The 27,657-nt window shown below is 46.9% G+C and overlaps 2 protein-coding genes across 5 annotated transcripts in view; one reads left to right on the forward strand and one right to left on the reverse strand.

Annotated features, from left to right (window-relative positions):
* Positions 1 to 248, reverse strand: part of NAIF1 (nuclear apoptosis inducing factor 1) — a 3,594-nt gene extending 3,346 nt beyond the window's left edge. Inside the window, exon 1 of the mRNA XM_029960590.1 lies at positions 135 to 248. Within this exon, the coding sequence (XP_029816450.1) occupies positions 135 to 248 (114 nt within the window). The remainder of the gene's footprint in view (positions 1 to 134) is intronic.
* Positions 249 to 1,421: 1,173 nt separating this feature from the next.
* On the forward strand, positions 1,422 to 26,365 carry SLC25A25 (solute carrier family 25 member 25). Of its 4 annotated transcripts, none has more exons than XM_018074271.2 (10): positions 1,422 to 1,517; positions 19,262 to 19,388; positions 19,469 to 19,556; positions 20,316 to 20,427; positions 21,112 to 21,270; positions 22,007 to 22,159; positions 22,270 to 22,377; positions 22,625 to 22,792; positions 23,269 to 23,419; positions 23,831 to 26,365. In XM_018074271.2, exons 1-10 carry the CDS (start codon positions 1,476 to 1,478, stop codon positions 24,013 to 24,015), a joined length of 1,293 nt encoding a protein of 430 aa, XP_017929760.1. In that variant the 5' UTR covers positions 1,422 to 1,475; the 3' UTR covers positions 24,016 to 26,365. The 4 variants fall into 4 exon arrangements, with proteins under 4 accessions (XP_017929760.1, XP_008918383.2, XP_008918393.2 ...); XM_008920135.3 differs by lacking the exon at positions 1,422 to 1,517 and adding an exon at positions 10,813 to 11,064; XM_008920145.4 differs by lacking the exon at positions 1,422 to 1,517 and adding an exon at positions 16,214 to 16,777.
* The last annotated feature ends 1,292 nt before the right edge of the window (positions 26,366 to 27,657 follow it).

A 27,657-nucleotide genomic window follows, 5' to 3' on the forward strand; every position in this document is an offset into this window, starting at 1 on the left:
AGCACCCGCTTTCCGTTACCGGCGTGTGCCCTGAGCGAGATGGGACATTCCCTGTGTGATGTGACGACGCTGCTCCGCTCCCCGCGGAGCGGGGAGGCACCTCTGGGTACTCGCCTCAAAGCGACCCTGCCGACCTGCACACTGAGCCCGGAGGAGTCGGTTTGCTCGCTCCCTGCAGGCACGTACAGTATTAACTGCCCGCAGTTAATAAGGTTGAAAACTTGTTGCTTGGACAGGAAGAAGACCATAAAGGAAATGGCCTTTCTCCAGGTCCGAGGACAGGGCAGCTTGCATGCTGACTTAAACTAGTAAAAGATCCTTTAGAAGGGGTTCCTGCAGTCAGGAATTTTATTGCATCACCGCGTTTCCTCACATGAGTCCGTCTGGCACAGTGTTGCTACTCAGGTTTGCCCAAGGAGGCTTATGCACGCCAGACTCGTTTGTTTGAAGGGGTTGGAAGTATCTTGAAGTGTAGGGAGGCTGCTGTGCTGTACAGTTTGCACACGGAGTGTATAAAAAACCAAAACGTGCAGCACTGGCTTTCTCTTTCAGTGTCAGAAGCCCTTTGTGGTCGCACTGCTCTGTGTACACTGAGGGTTCTGGACTCCAAGGTTCAACATGATTGTACTCTATTTAACCATAATTAGTGCTATTTACATGTCTGTTAATCAGAGCAATAGCCTTGTCCTCAGTGCTGCAGTTTGTCCCTGCCGAGTCTTTTGTAGTCTATGTGCAGAGCCATAAAAAAAGCTCAGTATTATGTGAGGATGGGAGATAAACACATGAGTGCAGCCAGGGATGTGCCACGACACAGTGCCTAAGTCCTGCAGGAAGGAAGAAGAGTTTAACTTCTGAGTCACTGAAAAGATATTTAATTCAAGTGACGTTTCATATTTTCTCCCTGTTCTGGGAGTGGCGCCTCAGTTTGAGTGCTTTATCTGCATATGCCCATCCTTTCTAGAGTTTCTAGTTCCTCTCTAACTTTGAATCTCCAACACCTTAGCTTCTAACATTTCTCTTTGGTTGCTGCTGTAAAATATGAGAATTCTTTGGCACTGTGGTCTCGTGAGTGGCTTAGTTTCTAAAATTAACACGACTGCCATGATGATATTCTGCTGGGTAAATTTTAGCACTGAAATCTGACTGTACCACATCAATCACCTGTGCATGCCCTGTGACACTGATCTGCTGCCATCCCTGGGGTACAGTCCCTTACCCCTGGCAAAACTCCCTCACCTCCCAGAATGTTCTGGGTCACGCCCGCATGCCCGCCTGGGTTTGCATTCCCTGCTCTTCCCATGCATGTTACTTGATCCAGCCTGACATTCTCCAGCCCAGGGAGGAAGCACCTTAAAAACAAACTGCGTTTTTGCTTCCCAGCAGAGAAGTTTCTTTGCTTTCCACGCCATGGGAGCGGCAGAGAGGAACCGTTCTGCGGGGACTGGAACTCGCTGTCGAAGGGAAGCGCTGGCTGGATGCTGCTTAACAATCCTGTCTTTCTGCTGAAGCCCTTGTCTGTCAGTATTGTTCCTCAGCCTTTTGCTTCCTCTGCCTCCTCTTCCTCTGCGTGGGAAGTGGCTGCTTAGATGAATAGTGTGAGGACTGCCCCATCCCTGGAAGTGTCCAAGACCAGGTTGGATGGAGCTCTGAGCATCCTGGTCTCGTGAAAGGTGTCCCTGCCCATGGCAGGGGGTTGGAACTGAACGCTCTCTTTCCAACCCAAACCACTTAGAGTTTGCAAAGCACTGTTTGTATGGCAGAGCATCCCTTTAGCAGGTTAAAACTCATCCTTTAAGAAAGAACGAGGATGCAGAGTCCAAAACTCTCTAGTTCCAGTTAAAAATGTGGGAACAGCCCTCAGAGAGCTGGCTGGAAAGCTTCCTCCTAGTGCGGTTCTTAGGAAAATCAAATAAACTTCCTGTTTCCCAGGCAGTTCTATTAATAAGTCAGTCTTTTTTCTGCTCCATCCTTAGCTAATTATGGCACCTCAATGCTTAACTAATGTGAGGTCACGCTCAAGAAAAGTGCTTAATCAAGATAAAAAACCTTTTTGATGTATCGGGCCATGGTGTTTGGAGCCCAGTTTAGGCATAAATCACATGGATTGCCTGTGATTAGTAAATTACCTGGTGCATTTTATTTTTCCTTCCATTCAGCAGTACAGTTGATATGGGAGTTGCCTTCCAACGTTTTGGGAGCAGATGGAGAAAACACTGGGCTGGTAATGTGAGGTTATCACCAATCTCAGCTGCGAGCTGCTAATCTCCCTGCGTCAGTAGGCTGAAAGTCCTTCGTGGTAACAATAAGTTTTGGGCTGAACTCGAAAAGAAAATGAGCAATATTTTGGCTCCTTCACTGCTTCAGAGTGCTTGCTGAGATAAAACCCTTTGTGGCATTCTTGGAAAATTGCTGCCTTCTGTTTTAGAGGCGACCTTCTGTGGTGGGGGAGAGAAGGGGTTGTACTCAGATGTCCTCTGAGGTGGAATTTGCTTATATAAACGGTGCTTTTTTTTTTTTTTTTTTTTTTTTTTACCCATGCTGTTATCTTTAAACCATTTGACAAATACAGTGTGCCAGACCAGTGAGCCTTGTAACGAAATGTTTGCTTGCACTGGTCAGCATGAAGCAATCCACATACTTCACTTTGCTTGGGCAGTAAAGTGGTAATAACCATGTGAAGAATTTTTTTACAGCTGTTCTTGTTCTACTGTGTAAAGGGATAGTCTTTTACTGCTAAATTCTATCTACTTCTGGAATGGGCAGTGTCCTGTTACTGCTGCTTTCTGACTTTTATATAGATTTATGGAACAGGAAGTATGGACTTAATGGAAATACAGATAGTTGAGCCAGAACTGTGTTTTCTACTCTGTATCTGGAGATGTCCTATTGTTGAAAGAATGCGTAATGGTAATATTTGTGTGTTTGCCAATATAACTGTTTTCCTACTGATCTTGATTAACTGCAGGGCTGGAGTGCCATTCTAAAAACTCATCTCTGCCGCTGAAGTTCCAGACAGTCTGAACTGGTGGAATTAATCACAGCTGCCTAGAGACACACTGAAGTGGTGAACTTTGTCTGCAGCTGCCTCTTTTGTGGTGGTGCTGAGCATCTTCTGTTGGACTAGTTCTCTCCACTGCAAGAAACAGAGCACACATGACCCTTGTCTCTTTTCAGTTCCAAGTGTCCTGTTGCTCTGCCCTAATGATGATATCCTCCTTGGCCTTATGATATTTTCCTCTCCCCAGTTAATATATGTGACTGCCTTTGCTCCCTTGGTATCAGCTTCCCCATGGGAAACTACATCAGCTCCCATTCTGCTGAAATCTTTCATCGCTTCTTTCTTAGCCTGGTATCTTCTCTTTCATCTCAAGGTTTTGGCTGTCCAAACTCCCCCACAAGTTCTGTTGTTCCCTTTTCCCACGTACCAAAGAAGCAAAGTCACACTGCACTGTTCTGTTTGCTTTAGGCCTTTCCTCTGAACAACTTTGCTTTTTAAACGTGTCCGTGGACTCTTCCAGCTGCACACGTGCCATTCTGGGATAACAGATCAGTTCTTTCGCAAGTGCTTCCATGGATGGATTGAGAAATTCCCTCTACTGTAGCAGTTGCAAGCATAAAAATATTTAATCTTGTTTCTGATCAATACTTTATCTCCTGTCATGACGTCATTTAATTCTTCCTTTCAGGCTCTTTATTTCTGTAACTGTTTGACTCTCCAGAACTTTTGAGGACTCCGTGTTGCACCATGCACAATGTACTGGAATTCTCAACAGCTGTAAGGGGCAAAAGGAGCAGGGACTCTTTCCTGTGTCATGCTTTCACCTGTTTTCCATTCACAGCCATCTGGAATTGGAGGACCTGAGTTTTTATGGTGTAACAGAAGTCTGTTTATGATAAAAAGAGCAGAATTCTAATACAGTTCCATAATCTGGACTGGAATATCTCTCCAAACCTAAATACATTTAGATCTCACAATACAACTCCAAACCTATATGCATTTTTACATCTTCCTGGTTTGTATGTCTTGAATCCTGCTGGGGCAGTTGTAGAGCTTTTGGCCAGGCTTCTGTAATTCATCCTGAAGGATTGAGCAACACAAGGTTGTATCAGACAAGCGAAGCACTGTTACAGATTGAAATTCCAGTTGATACCCTTCCTCCTGCTGCTTTCAGCAGTTATTTGCCAACAAGTCCTCATCCACCCATCTCCTTACTAATCCCAAAGGACAAATGTGGATACTGGGAACCAGTTTAACACAGGATGAAATTGCTTTCAAAAACACATTAATTAACTCCACACACATTTGTGAATAATGTTTATTAAAATAATAAGCACAATAGATCATATTTTGTGGGTCTGTAGGGACCAGAGGTCTGTTGCTGCTCTTTGTAAATTATGAAATGTGTGGTTTGATGGAGGCCCTGTTCTCTTGCACTTGTGCAAGAGCAGAACTGTAGGTCAGTGATTTAGTTGTAGATAAAGCCTTCAGATCTGTGGTGTGGATGAGTTGGTGTGAATTTTGGGTCCTGTTACCTTCTCTGATTTAGGCTAATGACGCAAATGAACTCCTTGTAATCAATCATATGAGTTCTTGACAGCTGCTGAAGAGGCTTTGAGAAGAAATACAGGGGTTGGTTTTAGCACAAGAGAAACTTGTGGGCTCAGTGTTGGTTATAAATAGCCTTGGCCTACAGTGAGAGCCTTGGGCCGAGGGTGCACTGGGACAGGGAATGTCAGGGGACAAGGGCTGGCACCCTGCTGCCAGAGGTCCTGCAGGGACAGCAGGAGGAGGGAGCAGCTGGAGAGCAGGGAATCTCACACCTTCACGGTGAAAGTCTTTTCTCAGTTTGGATCTCTGGCCATCAGCCCTGCCTTGGTGTGATTAATATATGAAATGGGCAGTGTGTGTTCACCCCGTGTTCAAGGGGAGGTCGGAAGCCAATTTTTAGGTGTAAATACATACAAGAGAAACTTGCTCTTGCATGTTTCCCTTGCATATAAACAAACAAACAAAATTACGGAGTAGGCAAGTGTTGCTTTATGTTCATGTACGTACAGGACCAGGTGTATAACTTGAGGAATGTTTGTTCTTCCAGGATTGTTTTTGTCCAGCCTTGCAGCAAACTGGAGAAGCCTGGTGGTTCTCAGGTTTATTTAGCAGAGACCTTTGTCCTGTTTTCGCGGGGCAAACGACTGAAGGAAGCTGGCTGACCTTTGGGAGATGTAGGTGCCACTTTGACTGGAGCACATAAGTTTTAAATGTCAGTGTTATGTAAGAGTGTCTCTTCTAGAAAGGCATCCTGCGTGTCACTGGTGTGGCCTTGCAGTGTTGCTTCCTGCAGGATGGTGTTTGTTCTGAACCCTGGAGGGAAGTGAATGCCTGTAGGAACCCCAGTGAGTGAAATGAGACAACAAAACTGATCCAAGGCAGCTGAATGTGCCTGTGTAGAATATGCAGCAGTGCTTTGATTTTTTAACATGTGTTCTGTGGGGCATTCTTTAGTGACCAGAGCTCGATACCTTGATAAGTAGTGGAAATGTCTCCTTATTCTCATACAACTGGATTATTAGAATCATTAATGTTGGAAAAGGCCTGCAAGATTAAGTTTAACCTTTGACAAACACCACCACTTTAACTAAACTGTAGCATTGAGTGCCATGTCCAGTTGTGTCTTGAACCCCTCCAGGGACCCAGACTCCACCTCCCTGGGCAGCCCCTTCCAATGCCTGACCTCCCTTTCAGTGAAGAAATTCTTCCTGATGTCCAGCCTGAGCCTCCCCTGGCACAGCTTGTGGCCATTTCCACTTGTCCTGTCCCTGGTTGCCTGGGAGAAGAGGTCAACCCCCACCTCTCAGGGAGTTGTCAGATTACTGAGATAACAGCAGGTAAAAAAACTCCAGACTTCAGGATACTTATTGTTTCTTTTAATTTTTATTTTTGAATGAATCTGGCTTAATATTGAGCAGAACCCTTAAATGGTTGATGATAAGTGTTAATAAAATGACATCAAAATCATAATAAGGACTTGGTCTCCTGTTTGAGAGCCCTAAAAAATGATGGTGCTGCAGCCCCGTGCTCTCAGCTGCACACAGTACAACATGATATGTTGTATCATGGAGGGAGGAGGAGAAGGGGGAGGGAGTTCTTTCCTACAGACCTACTTGTAGCAAATGGTAAATGAGTCTTTGTTCTTGTTCATGTCCTATGGCTATATTTGTCCCCCGAATGTGGGACATGAGCACGGTTTAATGACGACCCAGTCTTTGTCTCGGGTGGAGAAGCGTAGCTGTGATAACTCGTGTCCATGTGGGGAGACAGTGGAGATGTCTTAGTTTTTCCAGCTCATGTTGGGAGCTGCAGGGGAGCTTCTGGCAGCTAGAGTGGCTTATAGTGGGGAATTCTGCTCTAAGAGAAATTGTTGAAATTTTTAGATCATGAGCTGCTTGGAAAGGCAAAGCTGTTTGGTATGTGAACCTACATGGTTTAGCCTGAGGAGAACTGTGTGAGGGCAAGCCTGGGCCTGGGCTGCTGCAGGGCCATCGTTTCTCACTGGGTCTTTTCCTTCTTAGCTCTCTGGTGCAGCAAGAAGTTAATTTTCTAATTTTGGAGTACTAAGGATGCCCTTAGTCTGTTGGTCTATCCCTGTTCCTCATATAATACGACCTTGGTGGAACTTGCTGTTCTGGGCAATGGCTGTGTGTTCCCCCTCCTTGGCCAGCTCTGTCTGTATTTCTGTACTTGGCTCTGGCCCCTGGATGCCTGAATGTATCAGCTAGGATAGTTAATTGCTTGTGCCAGGGTTCCTGTAATGAGGTGACCTGGGTTTCTTTGTAGTGTTCCCTGAGCTATGCTGTGTCACCTTAATATATGAACCTACTTGAATGTCACCAGACAGTTTAATTATTTAAGCAGCAGTGGCCAAGGCATTTAGATTTTGTGTCTTAAGAAGCACTGTGCAGGCTTAACTTTGTCTCTCTAAAAAGTCTGAAGTACTTAATGTTTTCCTCTTTCAGAAATTCCATTTGAGAAGATAAGAGGTAACGGTAGTCATGGTGGCCCATCCCAGCTGGGGGGCTGGGTGCTGTCTGTGGGTGACAGGCACACACACTTGAGGGCAGCAGTGCTCCTTGGGGTGCTTCCAGGAGAGCTCCCAAAGGAGGTGAGTCATGGATGGTTCCTGAGGGGTCACCTGAGGAACCAGAGACGGCGACTGCAGTGCCAGCTCTTCCTGTGCCCAGGAGGAGAAGGGTCACTGCTCCCAGCACAGCTCCCTTTTTGCCCTCCCTCTCACATTTTTCACATGTTAGCTCTTTGTTGGTGACAAGGCTCACATGCTTGTGGGAAAATGCTGTGCATTTACTCAAAAAAATCTTCTAGAAGCCATCTTAAAGCAAAAGTCTGAATTTCTGCCTGGTACTACCAGCCTGGAAAAGGCAACTGCCTGTCTGAAAGCTGGAATTTTAGACTTAACAGGTACTAAGATGTAGCCTGATGATGTGGCCGAAGAAGATACAACATAACTTGGATTTGTGGCTTAAACAAAATCTCCCTCTGACAGCTTGTGGTACTAAGGAAAATAGTTTTAATTGAGCAAAACACATTGCTCTCTTGCTCTTTCCCTTCTGTTTTGTCTCCATTTGGGTAGATTACAGAACTTTATTGTCGGCGTCTCCCCAGGCTATCTAATGACTATCCATTTTGGTGTGTAGGACTCCCAGGCCAGCTGCCACAGGCGCCTTCTGTCCCCAGTGACTGGTGTGCTGGCCAAGAGCCAGTGTTCAGATCAGCCCTCCTGCTTTTCTGCCTTAAATCCCAGGTTTGGATCATGCAAACAGCTGGAGTTGGAGGGCTGGCTGTCTCCTAATGAAGCTGAGATTGGGAAGGCTGTTTTACTGTGGCCTAGGTGTTCATGATTTCTTGAAAAAGTGAATTCTTGCTCCTCATATGTTCATTTGTGTCACCCTTCAGGCGGGACTCACGGTATTTATTGCATCTTTTCTCTCGTGTGAATGATTGGCTTTGTGGTGGTGTTGGTAGGGTAATAATTCCCTACAAATTCCCTGTAGGAGAGCAGTTGTCTTGCCTCTAGCTATAATCATCCTGCTGTTACTAGGTTTATTATTCTGACCTAATAAAATTTCCCACTTGGTAAAATAATTTTTTTTCCTAAATATGATTAGAAAAGTCTGTCTGTTCTCAAGGAGCTGTGTGAATTAGTGTGGTGGCAGAATTCCTCTGAGGTTTCCTTTAGTGAGGACAGAGGCCAAGGAAGTATTGCTGAGTTTCTGCTATAATTGCACCCCAGGCATGTAATTTCTTGCACAAATTATTATTTTCCTATGAAATCTCTGCATGAGCAAAGGAAGATGGGATCCCTGCTGTGCACACACCACTTACATTAATACTGTTGCAGGGCAACAATTGCAGTAGTGTCAGGTAACATCAGCTGTTTAATGGGACCTCCTAAGTATTAAGTGACCACAGAGGACAAATCTCAAGTCCCACATGGGTGCTTTGCCTTCTGTATCATGGCTTGTAGCTCTGTGAATGGTGGGGCAGTTTGCCTGCAGCCACAGGCAGCTTGGATGCCCTTTCCACACTTTTTTGGATCCCATCCATGAGTAGCCTCAACTGGTTACCCCAGCAGAAAGCTCTGTAATTTTTGGCTGGTTTAATGAGGTTGTGAGAGGAGCAGGGGAGCAAGGTAAGCGCAGGGTTTATGTGGATGTGTGAGATGACTTGTTTTAGTGGCAGTAAGCTTCAGATTAGCTCACAGCTGCTTGTGAAACCACAGTCTTAGGCTAATAGGAGCTGATTTTGAAGAACCGTGCCCAGTTCAGAAAATCTGCTTTGTTCTTCTGGCTTGAGAGCATTAAAAACTTTCAAATGTCATCTTAAAGGATGTGATTCACTTCGTGTTAGAAAGTAGTTTAACTTTTGTGCTTGTAGTTGTGATGACTGGCAGCAGCTCAAGATAATTGAAGCATGACAAGAATTCCTCAGTCTTTTCTGCCTGTGCCTGAGCCTGGGCTTCTGACTGCATCCCAACCAGAGCTGGACTGTGCCATTCCTCGGAGAGGGGCAGGGCTTTTCCCACACCCCCCTCCCAGTGTTACTGCCTCTGAATTTTTAAAATTTTTTTCTATGTGGTTAGTTTTTGGCATGTGTCAAGTTTTAAGATAAAAAACTTTGTTGCGTATTCTTTGTAGACCTTGTGATTAAAGAGCATTTTTTTCTTCCTAAGTAATTCTGGTGTATTTGCAGAAGAATTCTTTTTTAATGTGATGTCTGCTATGTGCTTGTCTCTCACTTTTTCCATTACTCAGGTCGGTTACAGGAATTCAACTTTAGCAAGTTGCCAAATGTGATGTTTAGTGTTTTTCCTTTATTTGCAGATTGGCTACTTAAAGCTTGCAGACCTTCCAGATTTTGGATCTTAATTTCACATCTAATATCTGTATAACAGAAGTGTCCTGCAGTCTATCACTCTCAAAAGTTAAAAGCTGAAAACTGACGTCCTTTGCTCCCCGTGGATCTTGCTTTGTTACGGTGGGTAGGGAGCCCTGAGTGATGGAAGCTGTGATCTGTACTCATTTCCCTGCATGTTAAACCCCCCAAACTTATGGAAAAGTCATAACAGTTTGGAAGTGAGGTGTGCAGTGCCCTCTGTCTGTGGATGCAAAGAACCTGGGAATACGACTGGGTTCCTCCAGGGTGGGCTGACTCTTGTGGTGGGAGGCCGATATCCTCACCAGTGGAGGAGCAATTGCTGCTGGGGCAGCAGAGAGGAAAGCGTGGCATTTCTTGCAGAAATCCAGGGAATATATTGGTATCTGTGCCTGTATATTGATATCTACTCGTAGTCCTGCTGTGGCTGGTCCTAGCCTTGGTCCTAGCAGAGCTGGGCAGCTCCTGCACAGATGAATGGCCGTAAACGCTGTGTGGGCGCGTCGCTGTGCTGCGCTGGGCGCCAAGGGAAGCAGCACAATGCAGCACCAAAGAGCTATTGTAGGCTCGGATGAGACTATAATAGACCCGGGAGCGAGTGCAGTTGGAGGTTAATGCGGCCGTGGCTGGGCAAAGCCGGCTTCCCTCCGCACAGCCATCTGCCGCCCTAACAAAGAGCCGCAGCCGAGGCTGCGGACGCGGGTACACACATCCCTCGGGCCATCCCGTTCCCTCGGGGCCGCGTGTTCCACGCTCGGGCTGGGTACCCGGCTGCCCTCCGTGCCCGCGGGCGCGCTCCTGTGCGGGCGGCCCGGGGCGCGCTCCCGGCCGGCTGCGCGCGCTGCCGTGCTCCGGAGCTCCGCAGCGTTGGGAGCGAGGATTGGCTGGGCACTGCTGCAGTGGGGACGCAGCCCGGGTGCTCAGCATCGCTGCTCAGCCTCCCCGCTCCCCTGCCGTGCCGCCGGGATGAGCCGGGACGCGCCGCTCCACTGGCAGCTCTGAGAAGCTCATCTTTAGCTTTGCCTCCTGAGCGCAGCGTCTCGGCTTCTCGGTCCAAGCCGTCTCCAAAGCTCAGCGTCTCTCGGCGTCTCCTTGCCAAGGGGGCTTGTGCTTTGTCTGTTGCCATCAGATTTCTGAGGCTCTGGTACAATGAGCTGCTTGTCAGGCCAGGCACGACCGCAGTAGCAGCAATTTCAAAAGGCAGGAAGCGTCCGCAGGAGCGGTCTGTAAAGAATTCTGAGCCTGTGGAGTCGCTGGGTTGAACCTCCCCGCTGGCTGCTGTGCCGATTCCCGTCTTGGGGGTGCTTGGTAGTGCAGTCACATCATCCTTGGCAGCGGGCAGCTCCCGAGCGCGCAGGGTTTCCCTGCCCGGGATGCTCGCTGGAGCAGCAATGCTGCAGACCCTGTGGCATTTTCTGTCTAGCTTCCTTCCCAGGGCCATATGCCAAGGTCCTGCAGATGAAAAAGAGGATGAGGCCAGAAACACCACCCCACTTCCAGGCCCCGGGGAGAAAGGGCCAAAGATGTTGGGGAAGACACAGGACAGAGGGACTGATCCCACTGAAAGGAGACCAACTATCCTACTGGTGGTTGGACCCGCAGAGCATTTTCCAAAGGTAATGGGACATCCAGGGGCCTGAGGAGGGGTTGGTGCACATGACAGCTGAGTGTGTGGTCTGTGGGAGAAGGGCTGTTGCAATTGGAGTGTGTGTGTGAATTTGGGGAGGGGGGAGAGGGACAGGAAAAAGGGTGTGCCTGTTAGAAAGGAAGGGGGGGCAGGGGAATGACCGAAGAGAGGAGGTGATCTAACCTTCCAAACATGATGTTCTAAGTGGGCAAAAAATGCTGTTTAGGGGCGAGAAGGAGTGTGTGGGGTCTCCAGGGTTCCTTAGCAACATGACTGAGAGGGCAGGGAATGATAATGCAGGTTAGTGGTGAGTCCCACCCCTGCACTGGAGACCAGCAACGGATCAGATAGATCCTAAAATGTTCCTGAGTCAGTCTCTGGTAATTTGGCAAGCCTCTGGTAAAACTTGCATCTTCTGGGCAAATGAGTAACTGGCTGTATTATTTGAATGGCACAGCCCGGAAGAGAGTAAAGCCTGTCTCTGGGGAGCGGGTGGCATAAGGGAGAGACTAAAATCTGCGTGAGGATGGGAAGTTCCCAGGGGATGGGAGAGCAGGGAGGTGGTGGGGGCGCACAGTTGGCAAAGAATAAATGGTGAGGCTTTGTCTGGGGGGAGGTGAACAAAAGCTGCTTAGTTTAGTGCTGGGGCTTCCAGCACAGTGCTGGCTGACTGCGGTTCTGGTGTGTTAGGATGGGGAGGGAATGCTGTCCGTCTCCCCTGAGGATGGTGCAGTCAGCTCTGACTACATGTGGTTTAAGACCAAGGGTGTGACCTGGGATTAGGGGAGAACGACTTGGGCATAGCCCCTGCTAGAGGTGGGAGCTGGGGATGATGCTGAAGGGCTGCAAGGGTGTGTGACTTTCAGGATCCAGCTTATTTGACAGGGAATCAGGTGTGGTTGTTGCTGCAAGGTTTCTTTTTAAAATGGGGGACGTGCAGGTTTAAGTTGTAGAGGAGCTTAATATCTATTCTGCTGCTGTTCTGAATGGAAACAGGACGGCATTTCTCATTCTGGGGAGCAGAAGCCACTCCCTGCTTGAATCAGACTGAAAAATCTGCAGGGACTTTTGCCTTCATGTCTATCCTTAGCAGTTAGCAGTGTGCATCTCCTTCCAAAAAAGGAGCATGCGCGTCCTGAGAAGAGGAGGACTTTGGTGCACAGAGGTTGAAGAAGGACAGAGGCTCTGAACTGAAGTAGCTTGTGATGAAAGCCTTGCAAGTGTAGGGCTGAAAATTTCTGGTGTCTTCTAGGGAACAATAGTCCCTCAGTCAGGGAGAGTCCATCTGTTCACACCTAGAAATTAAGCTTTCTCTGAAAGCTGATACCAATCTCCTCTTTCCTGTGTGACCCTGGGAAGTTTTACTGCATAGTAACCCGAAAATTGGCTAATGGAGATATACCTAGAGGGTAAAGATGTGGTAAAATGGAGTTGTTGCATCTTAGGAAGTAACTGCCCATCTGCCAGGAGGTTGTAACTGTGTAATTTTAGCCTGCCCTGATTGTAAAGTAAAACACAGCGTAAAGCTCTTCTGTTGAGGATTATGCAGATATGTTTTACCTTGCAGTTCAGGCCAGCTAATGCTGCATCCAGCCACTGTGGCTCTGCTGATGGACAGCAACTTGTTAAGCTGCAGTGACTTGTTTGTGCTTGATCAGATATCAGTGTTCTAATTACCTGTCTGAAGGAGAAGTGTTGGGAAAAGTCTCATACAGCCTTAGGGAGAGATAATAAACCACTGTGAGCAAACAGTATTATTTGGTGTTTATAGAAGATGTGGGGGCTTTTGTTCTCTGCCACTGGCTGGCTGTGACCTTGGGAGAAGTCTCTTGACTGGTAGGCCACTTTGTTTTGTAAAAACACCTGTAACTACCTATTTGCTAAAAACACAAAAAATGTGACTCCTGATACTGATGTTAAGGAATTGCCATGTATCAATAAACTTGAGAGGAGGGGCTTCCTGGCCTTGGCTCTTCAATCCCCACTTGTCATTGGTGTGTTTCTCCTCAGAACCTTACCTGAAGGTAACGATTTCAACATGAGGCTGTTTCTGCAAACGTGGAAGAAAATACTGATTGCCGATGTGTTGTGTTTGCCCCGGGTGTGTGTACACAGGAGAGACGTATAATCTGCCCCTGATGTCACTATCTGGACTTGTAACTTTGGATCTGCCTGTTGTCAGTGGAACAGGTCACCTGTCCTGGTTATCTTTGTGTCAAAGACTGCGTAGTGTTGTCTGCTGTCCCTGGTCTCTGTCCTTTCCCTTGCAAAGCTTTGGCTGGCTGCACCTCTTTACTCTCCTGGGGTCTCTTAAATTATTAACTCCCCTCCTTCATACTCTCTGTGTTTTTTGAGGACTTTCTGTACCGTCCAATTAATTATAAGCTAGTTTCTAGAAATTCGAGGAAACCAAGTCAGCAGAACGCAGTGAAACCTTCGAGCAATAGGGCTGTGGCCCAGGAACTGTTTTGCCTCTGAAGGAGGATGTTATGTGACTGTGACGCTCGCTGGCACTTGATATTTTTAGAGACTTTTTTTTTAGCAAAGTAAATTCAAAATTAAACAGCATACTTTGCTGCTCCTTGTATGGCTGCATCTTTCCATCCTTTGGGAGGTACGTTCTGGAGCTGATGTAGTAAATCAGTGATGAAGCAGATGCCTAGAAGAGTACAAATGACTTGGAAAGGTTAGTGTTGGAATGGCAGGGTATGGAAACTGGTAACTCGTGAGATTTAAAGAAGAACCAAATCCTATAAATAAAATGAAAATGAGTTGGCAGCTTCCTTGATGACAAGAACAGTGAGCTGTGAAGGTAGACAAACCCAGATACTGCTCCCTTTAGCAGAGGATATCAGCCAGGCTGGCTCTACATCACCCAAAAATGGCTTCATTGGCAGAATCGGTGGGTGGAAGAAGTATCAGGGAGGAGTGACCTTATTTGGTGCTCTGTGCCCTGTCCTTGGTTTGATCAGGAATAGACAGTGCTAATGAGGGATGTACTATCTGTAGCTCATGCCTGAAGCCCTGGGCTGGGTGTGCTGCCCACAGGGGCTGGGAGAGCAGGACCAGCTCTGTGTGTGCTGAGACTTGGGCAGTGACCCCATGCTAACGTCCCAGAAGTGCTGATCCCTGCAGCCTTGGAGAGCTGCCTGGCTTTTGAGTACTTCCAGCTTTACCAGGATTTTTTTAGGTGAAATCTAAAAACTTCTTAATGCTTGTTTAAGCTCCCTTTGTCATTATAACCTGAATTGCTGGTATAAACTTCATTCGTAATCTGTCTCTCCTTCTTAGCTTGCTGTCCTGTAATTAATACCCTGCTTAAAATCAGCTTTAACCTCATTAGCTTTCTCCTTTCCTATGACGTAGGTAGTAGGGCTTTTTTTCCTAAAATGTGCCGATTTTTGCCTTTTGTCTCTAGCTGCCAACTCCAAACAGAGTTCCTTAGGAAAATCTGCATCATGTTGGCATAGCAACTGAGCTGCCAAGCAGCTATAATAGTGATGCTTGGCAACTCGTGGGAAGGACTGCTGAGGATCTTGAGGCTTTGTGGAGCAAATCTGAGTTAGATTTGTTCACTTAGTACCTGTTGCTGGGGGGGAGCTGCCCTGCTCGCCTCGGTCAGGCTGCTGAAGGTGTTTGGTGCTGGTCAGTGGGGGGGATGTAGCACTGGGGCGCTGCTTGCAGTGAGAGTGGTGGGAAGGCTGGGGTGTGCTGTTGGCATGCATGCAGTGAGCTGCTGCAGCTGATCTTTAAGAGGATCTGGAGTCCCTGAGAAGATCTTGTTTTCGTGTGGAGAGACGTCAGCAGGGGGTAGGTTAAGCCTGGTTAGGTAACGTGGCAGCGGTGCCATGGTTGGTGAGGTGCCCAAGGGAGGGCAGAGGAGACTGTAGGTCACAACTCTCAAGGGTACTGAGTCCCTGTGGGTCATGATCCATTAAGCTTTAAAAAAAAAAAATCCTTGACATAAAGCCCCAGATTAAATATTCCCAGTTTGTGTGATTGACATGCAGCTCCACAAACAACTCATTACAGACCTTGGCTTTGCTTTAAAGAACAAAATACCACGGCAAAGACGTAAGAGCCCCCTGTGCATGAGGGGCTGAGGAGGGGAGTGCTGGTTGGACTTTGCTCTGCCAAGCAGGCTGTTTGAACACAGCAAACACCAGAAAATGTTGTTGTGTCCGCAGTGGTGGCGAAAGCTGTTATCTGGGCTGGCTTGAACCAGCTCAGCAAACACACTGTGTTACTTCTGGTGCAGACAGGATTAGAGTTTGGGTTATGGGCTATGGCTTCCTGCATCTTCTCTGTGTGATAGCTTCTCTCTGATAAATATCAAGGCTATAACTTTATTTTACAATTCACATTAGCAATCAATAATTCTGTCCTGAGTGGCGTTGTTGCATTCTGGTACTCTCTCTGGTGAGCTTGGTATTATCCCATACATCAAACTCCACTAAATGCTCAGAAACCTGTAATTATATCTGCATTAAATGGTGCTTGTGCCACGCTCCCTCCAGCCTGGCTTGCTCCTAATGAGACCTCAGGAACTCGCTTGCAAAGCAGTTAAATTGTCAAGGGTAGAAGCTGGAAAATGTTGTTCTGCCCGTGCCACTTCTCTTAGCACAGATCTGACTGCAATGTTTAATTGTGGTCGGAAGAGGAGGGAAAATATTAAGCTGGTGTAACTGCTGTGTGGATGCTTAGCTAGGAGGCTTAGAAACAGCTGGGGCTGTTTTGAAGCCTGCCCTTGATTTGGGTGATTTTCTGTGTATTTGGCACAATGACAAACCTCCACAGGCTTTATTGCTGCTGTGTTAGTAACACTGGAGTGCTGCAGAGGGGAGAGATCTTGATGTGCAGGGATTGCCTGTTCCTAGCTGACACAAGTCGTTTTAGGAGAACTTGCAACAAAGCCAATCAACTCTGGTACAGCAAAGTAACCTTGTAAAAGTGGAATTTCAAGACTGTTGCTTAAACTGGATATCCTAAACGTGTATGAAGGCATCCTGCTGTTACTGTGTTTTAGAAGAACTTTCTGGAAGACAGTGAGAGTTCTCCTGTGTTGCATGGTGGGAAAGGTTATGATCAAGACTGATCCTTACTGTGCTGCCTGTGTAAATCCCCATAGAGGTGAGAACAGGATCAGGAAAGATTGATGGGGATGTAAGGAACAGCAAGTGAATGTCGTGGCCCTTGGCCAAAGCCTCTTGAGCTAAGAGGGACACCCAGTAAGAGTTAACTGGTGGTGAGTGTGATGTAAGGGTTCTGTGTTAATGGGAGTCAGGTGTTGAGCAATGGGAGCAGCTCACGTGGCTGCTCTGTGTCAGATGGGTGGGACTGTACAGCCCCGGCTTCCCTTTTAAGTAGAAGGGCAGGGCTTGTGCAGCCAATCCCGCCGGAGCCAGCCTCGCTCATAGGCATGTGTCATGAGACTTGCTGGTATTTCCTTTCCACTACGCACTGAAATTAGCTGAGGGGAATCATTCAGTTTTACTTCCCTTCCTTCCTGGTGGGTCTGAGCAGGGCAGCTGAGTCTGGGGCTCAGAAAGATGCTCTGCCTCTGTCTGTACGTGCCGGTGCTCGGGGAGACGGAGTTTGAATACTTTGAGTCGAAGGGGCTGCCGGCCGAACTCAAATCTATCTTCCGCCTCAGCCTCTTCATTCCTTCCCAGGAGTTCTCCACCTACCGCCAGTGGAAGCAGGTATGGCCCCGAGGGAGGAATGGGAGGGAGGGAGTGATGGAAGGGTGGTCTCTACACCCCGAGTGGCTGATTGGAAGGGGGAGAAGTCTGTGATGGCTCTGTTGTAATAACTGAGTACAGCATGGACACACTTCTCCTGCCCCTTGGCAGGGATTGCTGAAGCAGCGTAGAGTGGACTTTTTTCTTTCTCATTCTTTTGTTCTGAATTGGGTGAGATCTCGGTGCTTCCAAGACTGTTTAAACCAGCTGATTTAATGTGAGTTAAATAGAGAAAGGGGTTTTCCAAATTACAGTCTTCTGCTTCAACTGGTCTGCTCAGATATGTTTCCACATCCTCTTCCTTTTCCTTCTTCTTGCATCCTGCCTTCCTTCTGACAGGAGGTGTGTAATGTAGTGTCAGCTCAAGCTGGTGAAGGAGAGCAGGTTTGTGCTGTGAGCAGGAGAGTGGGTCCGTGTGAGTGACTCAGCCAGAGGTGGGTGGGCTGAGCTGGGGGAGGTTGTGCAAGAACCTTTTGCTTCGGAAGGGAGATGCACTAAATCCATCTTGTCGCTACTTCTTTTTCATGACCAGGCTGTCAGCCCAGAGAGCTGATTATTGATCAGCAAAGCTGGGGAGGCTTTTTATACCTTTGTGCAGAGACATAAATGGGATGCTGCAAGCTGGGAAGTGTGTGAGGTCCCACAGCACTGCAGGGGCTGTGACTGTGCAGGTGACCACAGGAACTTCTGTGGCCAAAATAGCTGTCAGTGACCAGATTTCATATTTGCTGTTAAGGGCGAAGAGCTGCAGGCAGATATTTGTTCACATCTCTGGAGAAGATGCTGGGAGCTTGGCTTTCCCACCCCCCTCACACGTGTGTTGTGGGTTACTGTCGGTCAGGCCTACGGTGTTTTTGCTCTGTGATTGTGGGGGAGGAAGGTGAGCAGAGCAAAGCTTTTATGGCCTGTGGTCTCTGATCACTCGTGGCACCTCTCTGCGGTTGTTAGGGTGTGCTGAGAGAGCAGGAGCAGTTGCACAGTCACATCTCTCTTACAGAGCCTCCGAATTATGAATGCCTGTCAACTGGTTGGGGGTTGCCAGTGAGAGGGGAAGCCCTGATTCAGCTGTTCAAGCCCAGTGTGCTGACAGACGAGGGGTGTTGGTCTATATTTAGCCCAGAAGTTGAATGTGAGGTCGTATCTGAACTTTACAACAGTCATATGATAAATGGCATGTTGGGAATACTGGGCATACCTCGGAGGTCAGGGCAGCTGGGACAGCACTTTCTTATTTAAGGTTCAGAAAGTGATTAGGAATAATCCTCATAGCATTAAGGCTAAAGAGACAGGACTTAGTGGGTGAGAGAGTTTTAATAGCAAATTATTTAGTACTGAAGTAATTTAAAATGGCATTGAAACAAAGACTTAAGGCTTATGAAGGGGACTGGTGGTCATAGAGTGAGGAGATATCACAGTAAGCTTAGGTTTGCCTATTACCTTTGAAGCCTGAATATTGAACAAAATATTGGTGAATGGAGGGATAACCCAGTGTTTGATCTCAGCTCAGAGCTTCCTTGACAACCCATTTGCTCTTAACATAAATGTTACAAGCATTGAAACAAAACTTTGGGTGATGCAGTGGATTGAATCATACTTCATTTAGTGTTGCTCACTGATTGATGTTGAAAAAGAGTTAAAAGCTGTCAAAGGCAAGTGACTGAACAAGAAGGGAAATAGGAACTCCCTGAGCCACATTCTTGCAGTCTGGAGATCACCTCTCCTGTCATGCAGCCATATGCCCTTACTTAGGGCAGTCCATGGGCTATTGCCTCATGCTGCAGTGAGTTAATTAGTCATTTACCTTGTCCTAGATGTCTGGCACAGTTTGATCTTGATTTTAGTTTTGTCCTACTAAGAACCTTTTCTTGCTCTATATGCATCTCATGGAAACTTGTGTAATTAAAGCAAATAGCTTCAGGGTGCCTAAACCAGTTCACAGGGGTTTTTATCTTTGACTGTGTTCACTAGACCTGGACAGGCTTTTGCTGGTTGGAATTAGTTATTGCCAGAGGGAGCTTACTTCTCTAAGGATCGTAGCAGGCAAGAAATTCCTTCTGTTCAGTTTTTTTTTTATTACCTCGAGTTCTGTGATTCAGTTTTAATGCAAATCTGTTGCCTCATACTTAGTTCAAGAACCTTCACAAGGACTTTGTAAGGTGTTAAGATACAGTCCTGAGATCAGATACATTACACTAACAGAATGTCCCTGATAAAAGCCTGAGGCATTCTGCCTGCATAGTGAACTTTGGAAGACAGTTGGATTCAGGTGACTTTTCTATGCTACTACTTTGCTCAAATTTCTTTGAGGAATTATAATTCTGTTGTTGACGCTCTGGAGGAAAAGTCAAAGTCATGTAGGAAAAGATCTTTAAATATGGTAGAAGAAAGGGCTGACCTGTCTGAATGAACAAAGGGACTGACAGGTTTTTACTGTTTTCTGAACAGAAAATTGTGAAGGCTGGAGACAAGGACCTGGATGGACAGCTGGATTTTGAGGAATTTGTTCACTATCTCCAAGACCATGAAAAGAAGCTGAGACTGGTCTTCAAGAGTTTGGATAAAAAGAATGATGGTAAGTATGCTCATGAATGGACTAAGTGCCTGTGTTAGCTTGTCATACATGTACCTGAGCTCACTGGCTGATCTTTGCAGGCCGCATCGACGCCCAGGAGATTGTACAGTCCCTGCGGGACCTGGGAGTCAAGATCTCTGAACAGCAGGCTGAGAAAATACTCAAGAGGTGAAGATTCCATTGGTTTTTCTGTTTTATGTTGAGGGGGTTAGAAAGAAATGTAGGGACGTGGAACACCTATCTCTTTTTACCCTGTACACACTTTCCAATTACTTCAGCTCCTCCCTTTTTTCCTTTTACTTTTAATTTTGATTTTCCCCCATGAATTAAAGTAATAAAGTCATAATGCTTTATGGAGAGTTACTGTCAGAGTCTCTCCCTGACCTGTTGAGGGGAAGTGCTTGTATCTGAGCTATTTGCATCCCTGTCTGATTGTCCAGCTGCCCTGAGCTTGCTGCTTTGGAGAGGGACTGTGCAGTTGCTCTTTGGAAATGCCGAGTGCTTTATGCATGTGGCACTAACATGTTAACAACCACTTATTTGTGCTGTTTTTTCCTCTTTTTTTCCTCTGCTACCTTCCCTCTGTCTGTTTGCCTGTGTGTCAGAATAAGGACGGGACACTTCTGGGGTCCTGTCACCTAGTAAGTATAATTTTCCCTTTAGTGTTAGTTATGTCTCTAACTTTGATAAGAGGGGGTCCAACTACTGCTGTGGGCTGGTTAGAAGGGAGAGAGAGGGGAGGAAAGAGAGCCCTCTCTGTCTGGTGAATAGAAGATTTCCTAGCCTTGTCTTGTGTCTCTTTAGAAGTCTTTTAGTAGTTGCTTTGCAAAGCTTTTTTTGGTGTAAGCCTGAATAATCAAAGGGAAGGGGAGGAGGAATTTGTCACCCAGTGGGAGCCTGTACTCATCTGATGATAAATCTTTTTAGCATGGATAAAAATGGGACGATGACAATTGATTGGAATGAGTGGCGAGACTATCACCTGCTGCACCCAGTGGAGAACATTCCTGAAATCATCCTGTACTGGAAGCACTCCACGGTAAGAAATAGTTCCTCTGCAGCAAGTCTTGGTCTTTGCCCAACTTCTTGTTCCCCAGGAGCTGCTATCACAGTCCCTATCTTTCTCTTCATGGTTCATAGCTGCCCTGGAAGCTAAATTGCTTCCTGTTTGGTGATCTTGCCACCTATCACTGGCGCAGCTGGAGGCACAAGTGATAACTGCATGTTCTTCAGGGAGGTGAGGGTGTTCTCTTGGCAGCTCTGAGAGCTCCTGCCACTGGCCAGCCCTGACTGGTTCAGGACCTGTTAAAACTAGAAACTGATTCCACAGGCAGCCATCCTTCCTGGAGATATTTCTGTGTGTGAATAGTAGGTAATAAGGTTTAACTGGTTGCGAGCTTGGAAGATTCCAGAAAGGTCCAGCCTTTTTTCCATGCAGCTGCCTGCAGCTGGTCGGTTTGTTCCTAACCATGATCCATGGTGTTTTGATGCAGACAAATGTTCAGCAGTTGCCAGGTTCTTGGACAGAAATCTTCCTCCTGTGACATGTTGTGTAGCAGTGGCAGCTCCTGTGGCCAGACACAGCAGTTAACGGCTGTAGATAAGCTGCTGACTTGGAATAAGCATATCCAGAACTTCAACACTTTGCACTGACAAAGAGCAGTAAAACTTTGGCAGAATCACTGGCCAATGAAGCATTTCTCAACACCTTCTACTTTTGCAGATCTTTGATGTAGGAGAGAACTTGACTGTCCCTGATGAGTTCACAGTGGAAGAGAGGCAGACAGGGATGTGGTGGAGACATCTGGTTGCAGGTGGAGGTGCAGGTGCCGTGTCCAGAACCTGTACAGCTCCCTTGGACCGCTTGAAAGTGCTCATGCAGGTATGATGGAGCAGTTCCACTTTGTTTGAACACCTGAGCAGATTCCTTTAATATTCATGGATGCCTAGGAGGTGATAATGTTCATCAGCACAGTACAGCACTGTGGCCAAGGTTAACCTCTTATACTGCCATTCTTGAAAGCGTTTTGGATAATTTGAGTGATTGAAGCCATGTTAAAAAGTTATTCTTCATTGACTAGAAAAAATACAGAGAATCTTTTGAGAGGTAGACATGTGAAAACTGTCAGTAGTTAGACAGCTTTGTGGAAAAGCTGGGGTTTGGTGAAACAAGTTCAAGTCCTGTGTTCACTTGAGAGGCCCCTGAGGCCATGAGAGTTGAAGTGGATGTGGTGTTCAGTTGGCAGAGCTTGTACTCAGTATTAGAAAAGAGTTAGAAGATCTTGATTTTAGCCTGCTTTGTCACTGCACCTGCTCGTGAACCAGCTGAGAAGTTGATGGGTAGTTGATCCTAAGTTAGGTATGGGAAAAAACCAGCCTATTTAACCTTTCCTCCCATTCCAGAGGGGAGATATTGATTAGATTCATTAGTTAACGCTAGACTTGGCAAAAAAGAAAAGAATCTTGCTTTCCCATTGTAGTAGTTATCTGGGAGGGATTAAAGCCTTGGCAAATCTCTGGATAAATAAAAAAGCGCCCTTTTGTCCCTGGATTACGGAAAAGCGTAGGGCTGTCGTAATGGGGACTGGAACTAATCCAGGCTTGCTTCTCCCTCCCAGGTCCATGCCTCCCGCAGTAACAACATGTGCATCATCGGCGGGTTCACTCAGATGATCCGGGAGGGTGGTCCCAGGTCACTGTGGCGCGGGAACGGCATCAACGTGCTCAAGATCGCACCCGAATCGGCCATCAAGTTCATGGCCTATGAGCAGGTGAGTGAAAGGGCACAGACAAGTCTGGCTGCAGAAGGACAGTCTTAGAAGAAGGAGGTGATTGAGATAGGTCATGGAGCCTCAATGTCTGTCTGTTCTGGCTTCTGCAGATCAAGCGGTTCATTGGTACTGACCAGGAGATGCTGAGGATCCACGAGCGGCTCTTGGCTGGTTCTCTGGCTGGGGCCATTGCACAGAGCAGCATCTACCCCATGGAGGTGAGGAAGGATAGCCCAGCCCAGGGGGGCTCGTGGCAAGGGCAGGGATGGGAAAATGTGGGTAGAACACCAGCACTGTGATAATTGATGAGTTCTTGGAGGTGATATCAAGTGCTGCTGTCAGGACACTGCTGTTGTCCTGGCTGTCTATGCTCTTAATGACATTGTCTGTACGTTTGTCTCCTGCTGATTCTCCTTTAGGCATTTATTCTTGTATTTATTCTTAGTATTTATTCTTGTCTCCCAGGTTCTGAAAACACGGATGGCTCTAAGGAAGACAGGACAATATTCGGGCATGTTGGACTGTGCCAAAAACATCCTTACGAAGGAAGGAATGTCTGCCTTCTACAAAGGCTACATCCCCAACATGCTGGGAATCATTCCATATGCTGGTATTGACCTGGCAGTCTATGAGGTATGAAGCCTTCAAACTAACAATTATTATATTATGTTACATTGTATATTATTGTTAACTTGTTATAGGGCTGTGCCGCTTGTGTGGCTTTATCACTGTCACACCTGTCAGTCACTACAGGACTTTAATTAATTTATCAAAGCTTTCCTGATCAGCCTTATGAGGCACAAATGGATTTTTTTTTTTACCCCAAATGGCCTAAAAGATAATCCAATACAATGATTCTACTTCATAAACCACAGTCAGCATCGTGCATGGTCACTTGTTTCTTTTCATGAGAAAATTGCAGCAGGAAACTAAAAAAGAGATTTTCCCAGGGATGCTACAGTAGCAGAAGCCTAAAAAGATTTGAGAAGCCCTGTGCTTCTGACTGAGCTTGCACATAGCTTCCTGAGCCTTTTAAGATGGATCTTCTATGAAATGTGATATTCTTTTGATTGTTTCTTCACTGCTGACTTTGGGCTTGTTCCTTCCAGACACTAAAGAACACCTGGTTGCAACGCTATGCCGTCAACAGTGCCGACCCCGGGGTCTTTGTCCTGCTGGCCTGTGGCACCATCTCCAGTACCTGTGGACAGCTTGCCAGTTACCCACTGGCTCTCGTGAGGACACGCATGCAGGCCCAAGGTGAGAACTTACTGGGAGCAGTGAGAACTCCTGCCATGGTTTCTGAGCAGGGTAAAGGTTCTGTAGTGTAAATATTGTGACAACAGCCTCAGCTGGGCCCGTGCAGCTGACGTGGGCTGTTTGTGATGCTGCAAGTGGACTTTGTGCTGCCCTTCAACAACTGGGGCCAAGGACTTCCAGGACAGAGGTTCTGTTTTGCTTAGATCAGGAGTTTTGGCTAAGGGTGTCTGTACAGCAGTTTGAGAAAATAGTGGTGATGTGCAGCATGACCATGGTGTGCTGAGAAGTTAATGTTGTCCCCCACAAAGCACCTTTGCTCTGTGAACATCTGGAAGCATGTGACCCAGAACTGCTCTTAACGTGTTTCCACCACCTAGGCTGCATTATTTATTGTGTCTTTCCCTGTTGCAGCTTCAGTGGAGGGTGCTCCCGAGGTGACAATGAGGGGACTGTTCAAACACATCCTGAAGACAGAGGGAGCATTTGGGCTCTACCGGGGTCTGGCGCCCAACTTTATGAAGGTGATCCCAGCTGTGAGCATCAGCTATGTGGTGTATGAGAACTTGAAGATGACTCTGGGCGTGGATTCACGGTGACCAGGAGATGCTGAGGACTTTGAACTCTGAAATCTTGGGATGCGATCCCAAGACGTATAAGCCATCTCTCATTCTGTGAATGTGTCGACACTAAGCTGACTAAGCAAAGCTGTGAAATCCCAGATTGTTTGTGAGTCAGTAAGGGGGAGGGGAGGATCTGGTGTCCTTTGCCATCTTGCTACTCAGAGCTCCACATAAACCATCACGTGGTCCTTTTTGTTGGGCCTTTGGGAGACCAGGAGGTGAACTCCTGAGAGAATCTTAGGGCAGGAGTTGCTGAGGTCAGTTCCCAGCAGTATGACAGAGTAGCAAAGATCTGGGTTACAGGTCTGCCCTCAGCCTGTTGCCTGTACAGAGCTGTTTGCCTACAGATGAGCACCTTCTGACTTGCTGAAAGAGCTTCTTTTTCCATTCAGACAGCTGCTTTTTCCATTCAGTTGTTTAACTTCCTACCCATTGTTTAAATTTGTACAAACCTTGTGTAGGAGCTGCTGCCACACCGGGCTTGTTATAATGTTTACAAATATTCCTTTGGGTAGGAGACATTCATGTTCTGCTTCCAAGACTTGACATGAAATGTAATTTTGATCTATACTGGTTTGGAGGGCTGGTGGGCAGTGGTTTATCCAGTCAGGCTGAAGGTTGCTTAAGCCAGCCTGATGAAGAATTAGAATTATTTATTTTTTATAGGTTTAAGTGTGTCTCATAAACCCACTAACAAGATGCACTTACTAACAGAAGCAGCAGACTAGAGCCTGCATGCCTGTATCCTTTGCATGCCGGGATTGGCTTGTCTTATACTCAGCAGGGGCTTGGGAAGGGGAAGGCAGGAGAGCCCTGGGCTGACCGGCACCGTGATGCATGGCTTTAGTGAACAAACACAATATTTCACAGCTCCTGTGCAGTTGTGCTCCCAGCACGACGTGAGAGCCCCTGTGCAGCGTTGCATGGACCTCTCGATTCCATTCTGCCTGGTGCCAAGGAGAGCTGTTGGGCCTTTTCCAAACCCCGTGCCTAAGCTGCTATTTCTCTCTTTAGACCTCTTGGTAGATGGATGTTCAGGTTTCCATGGGTGCCCCAAGTCAGGAATGTCCGCTGTGGGAAGGGGTGTTAGGGAGAGGGGCTGGTGGTCACTGGGAGAGGTGGGCTTTCAGTCCTGAAGACATGCTTGCTCGTCTTTCAAAGGGTGCTTTTCATAAGGCTAAGGGAAAGAGATGGCTTTAAAATTTCTCTGATTGCATTATGGGCTGCTTTAGTTAATAGGATCCGACTTCTGAGGCCTGGAAGATCCTCATTCAACTTTTCATTTTGGGCAAAATGGACCAGCGTTGCATTCCACTGTTTTACTGCTTAAAGCATATTTATTTTGTATTTATTTGAACAGAGTTATGTCAGACTATTTTTATAGACTTGTTTAAATATTGTTACTGTGCTTATATTTCTCCTGTTTTAAAAAGTTCTCTATTAGTTCTCTCACATCACACAGCTGAGTCGTGGGGAGGGACGCTAAAGTCACTCGTGTACCTTCCCTGTGGGGCTTGAGCTGCCTTTTCCACATCTGGGGTTGTTGCTGGAGGACCTCAGCCCAGAGAAATTCTGTAGCAAGAAGCCATAGGAGAGAAGGGAGCAGGTGAGGAAGCAGAAGCTTAGGGAGAGGGTGCACTGTGAGGCTTGCCTTAGTTTGGAATTGCCTCTGTGCATGGCTGAAAGGCTTTGGGTGGATGGCTGAAGTTGGGAAGTAGAAGGTCTGTGTATGTTGGATGTCACAACAGCTAATTAAGAGCAATTTGGGGAATTTTTAGGTGAGGGGGGAGGAGAGAAATCTCAGGGACTAAAGACAATACACATTTCCAGAGAGGTGGAAGGAAACTTGCACTTGGACATGAGCTGAATCAGTGCTTTGAGGCTGAATCAGAAGACCCTGCTGCTGAGTGAGTGCTCACCACATGCAGGAGGACACTGTGGAGATGTGTATGAGAAATTGGAGAAGGATTTGCTAGCACTCAGCAGCTGCTTTTTTTTGGACAGATTTTGGTGGTTCATGGAGAGTCTCCCAGGTGAGGCTCTGCCTTAACTCTCAGTGCTGTCAATAGCAGCCACTTGGAAATCTAACCAATCTGGATTAGTGATGATTTTTTTCCACCCCCCCTCTTCCTGAGACCTGTCATAAATTCTGCAGTGGCTCCTTCCTACCAGTGTGGCCTAATGAGAATATGAATATCAGAATGCAAAAATCAATGCAAAATGACAACCATCTTTGTAGCTGTAACCACAAATTGTTATAATGCAAATCTAACTCGGATTCTTCATGTAGGGAACAGTCTGCTAATAAAGGTCTGTTAAAGAGATACTGTGTGTCTGCATCTCTTTCCTGATACGGTTTAGTGATGTTGTTTGTGGCCAGACTTTTCCTGGGATAATTCTCACCAAGGTCACCAGCACTGGGAAGGATTCTCCCTTTGAGGACCTGGGAGGATGGAATTCTTAAATGCAAAGACAGCAAGACCAAGGCTAATGGTGGTGGTGATGAGTCAGGGATGTTCAGACACTGTTTACCTGTCTCTGAGTGTTGCTGGACTTTGCTCATCTCTGCAGTATCCATAACACTCTGTTCAGAGAAATTTCCCAGAAAAATTGAAAGCTCTGCAGTCCAATTATCCCCTTGGAAGAACCTGGCTTACAGAGTTCTCAAAATAAAGGCCTTGTACAATTTTTTTCTCAAATAACAACCCAACCAGGAGCTAACCCTGAAGGTCATTCAGGAGCCATAGCTGGTAGTGCAGGTGGCCTCTGATTTGGTTAACAAAACTTGCTGCGGGGGCCAGACTGGATTTGTTGGTTCCTTACATCTCTGACTGTAATTCAAGGCTTTTATTCAGCTATAAATCCACTCATAAAGTCTGGGTCCTTGTAATCTGAGCTCTCCAGCAGTGTCAGCTTCACTCAGCTGAGAGTGTTATCGATGCACTCTTGGACTGCAGCGCTCAAGGCTGCTCCCAGCATCCCCTCAGCACCCCTGCCCTCTCCTACCCCAAACTGGGATGGGGGGTTATGTTTCATGTCACAAGGTGATAAAAAGGTGTCTGAAGCAAGGGCTGGCTGGATACCTGTGCTCTGAGACCAGGAGGGAATCAGCTGGATTTATTTCTTAGCATGGAGAAGAAGAGTCTCAGGGGGCACCTTCTTGCTCTACAAGTCCCTGACAGGAGGGTGGAGCCAGGTGGGGTTTGGCCTCTTCTCCCAGGTAACAAGTGACAGGGCAAGAGGAAACTGCCTCAGACTGTGCCAGGGCAGGTTCATGTTGGACATTAGGAGGAATTTCTTCACAGAAAGGTTGGTCAGGCATTGGAAGGGGCTGCCCAGGAAGGTGGTGGAGTCCCCATCCCTGGAGGTGTCCAAGGAAGGACTGGATGTGACACTAAGTGCTCTGGGCTGGGTGACAAGGTGGGGATTGGGCACAGGTTTGACTCAATGATCTTGGAGGTCTTTCCCAACCTTAATGATTCTGTGATCTTGTAAAATTCATTTTTGCTACAGGAATCTGTCCAAAGGCTCGACACTGAAACACTGCCCAGTAAAGGCTGGACAGGGACAGGGCACCCTGGAGCTGCAGTGGGAGGGATGGGGCCCACTGCTGCCTTC

Source organism: Manacus vitellinus, unplaced genomic scaffold, assembly GCF_001715985.3.
Source record: "Manacus vitellinus isolate BGI_N305 unplaced genomic scaffold, ASM171598v3 scaffold_27_pilon, whole genome shotgun sequence".
In the NCBI taxonomy this organism is placed as follows: domain Eukaryota; kingdom Metazoa; phylum Chordata; class Aves; order Passeriformes; family Pipridae; genus Manacus; species Manacus vitellinus.

Coding starts and splice junctions, on each gene's coding strand:
- SLC25A25 (XM_008920135.3), top strand. CDS start 10,822: ATGCTCGCTGGAGCAGCAATGCTGCAGACCCTGTGGCATTTTCTGTCT. Junction 19,557..20,315: donor GCTGAGAAAATACTCAAGAG/GTGAAGATTCCA, acceptor AAATCTTTTTAG/CATGGATAAAAATGGGACGA. Junction 20,428..21,111: donor TGTACTGGAAGCACTCCACG/GTAAGAAATAGT, acceptor CTACTTTTGCAG/ATCTTTGATGTAGGAGAGAA.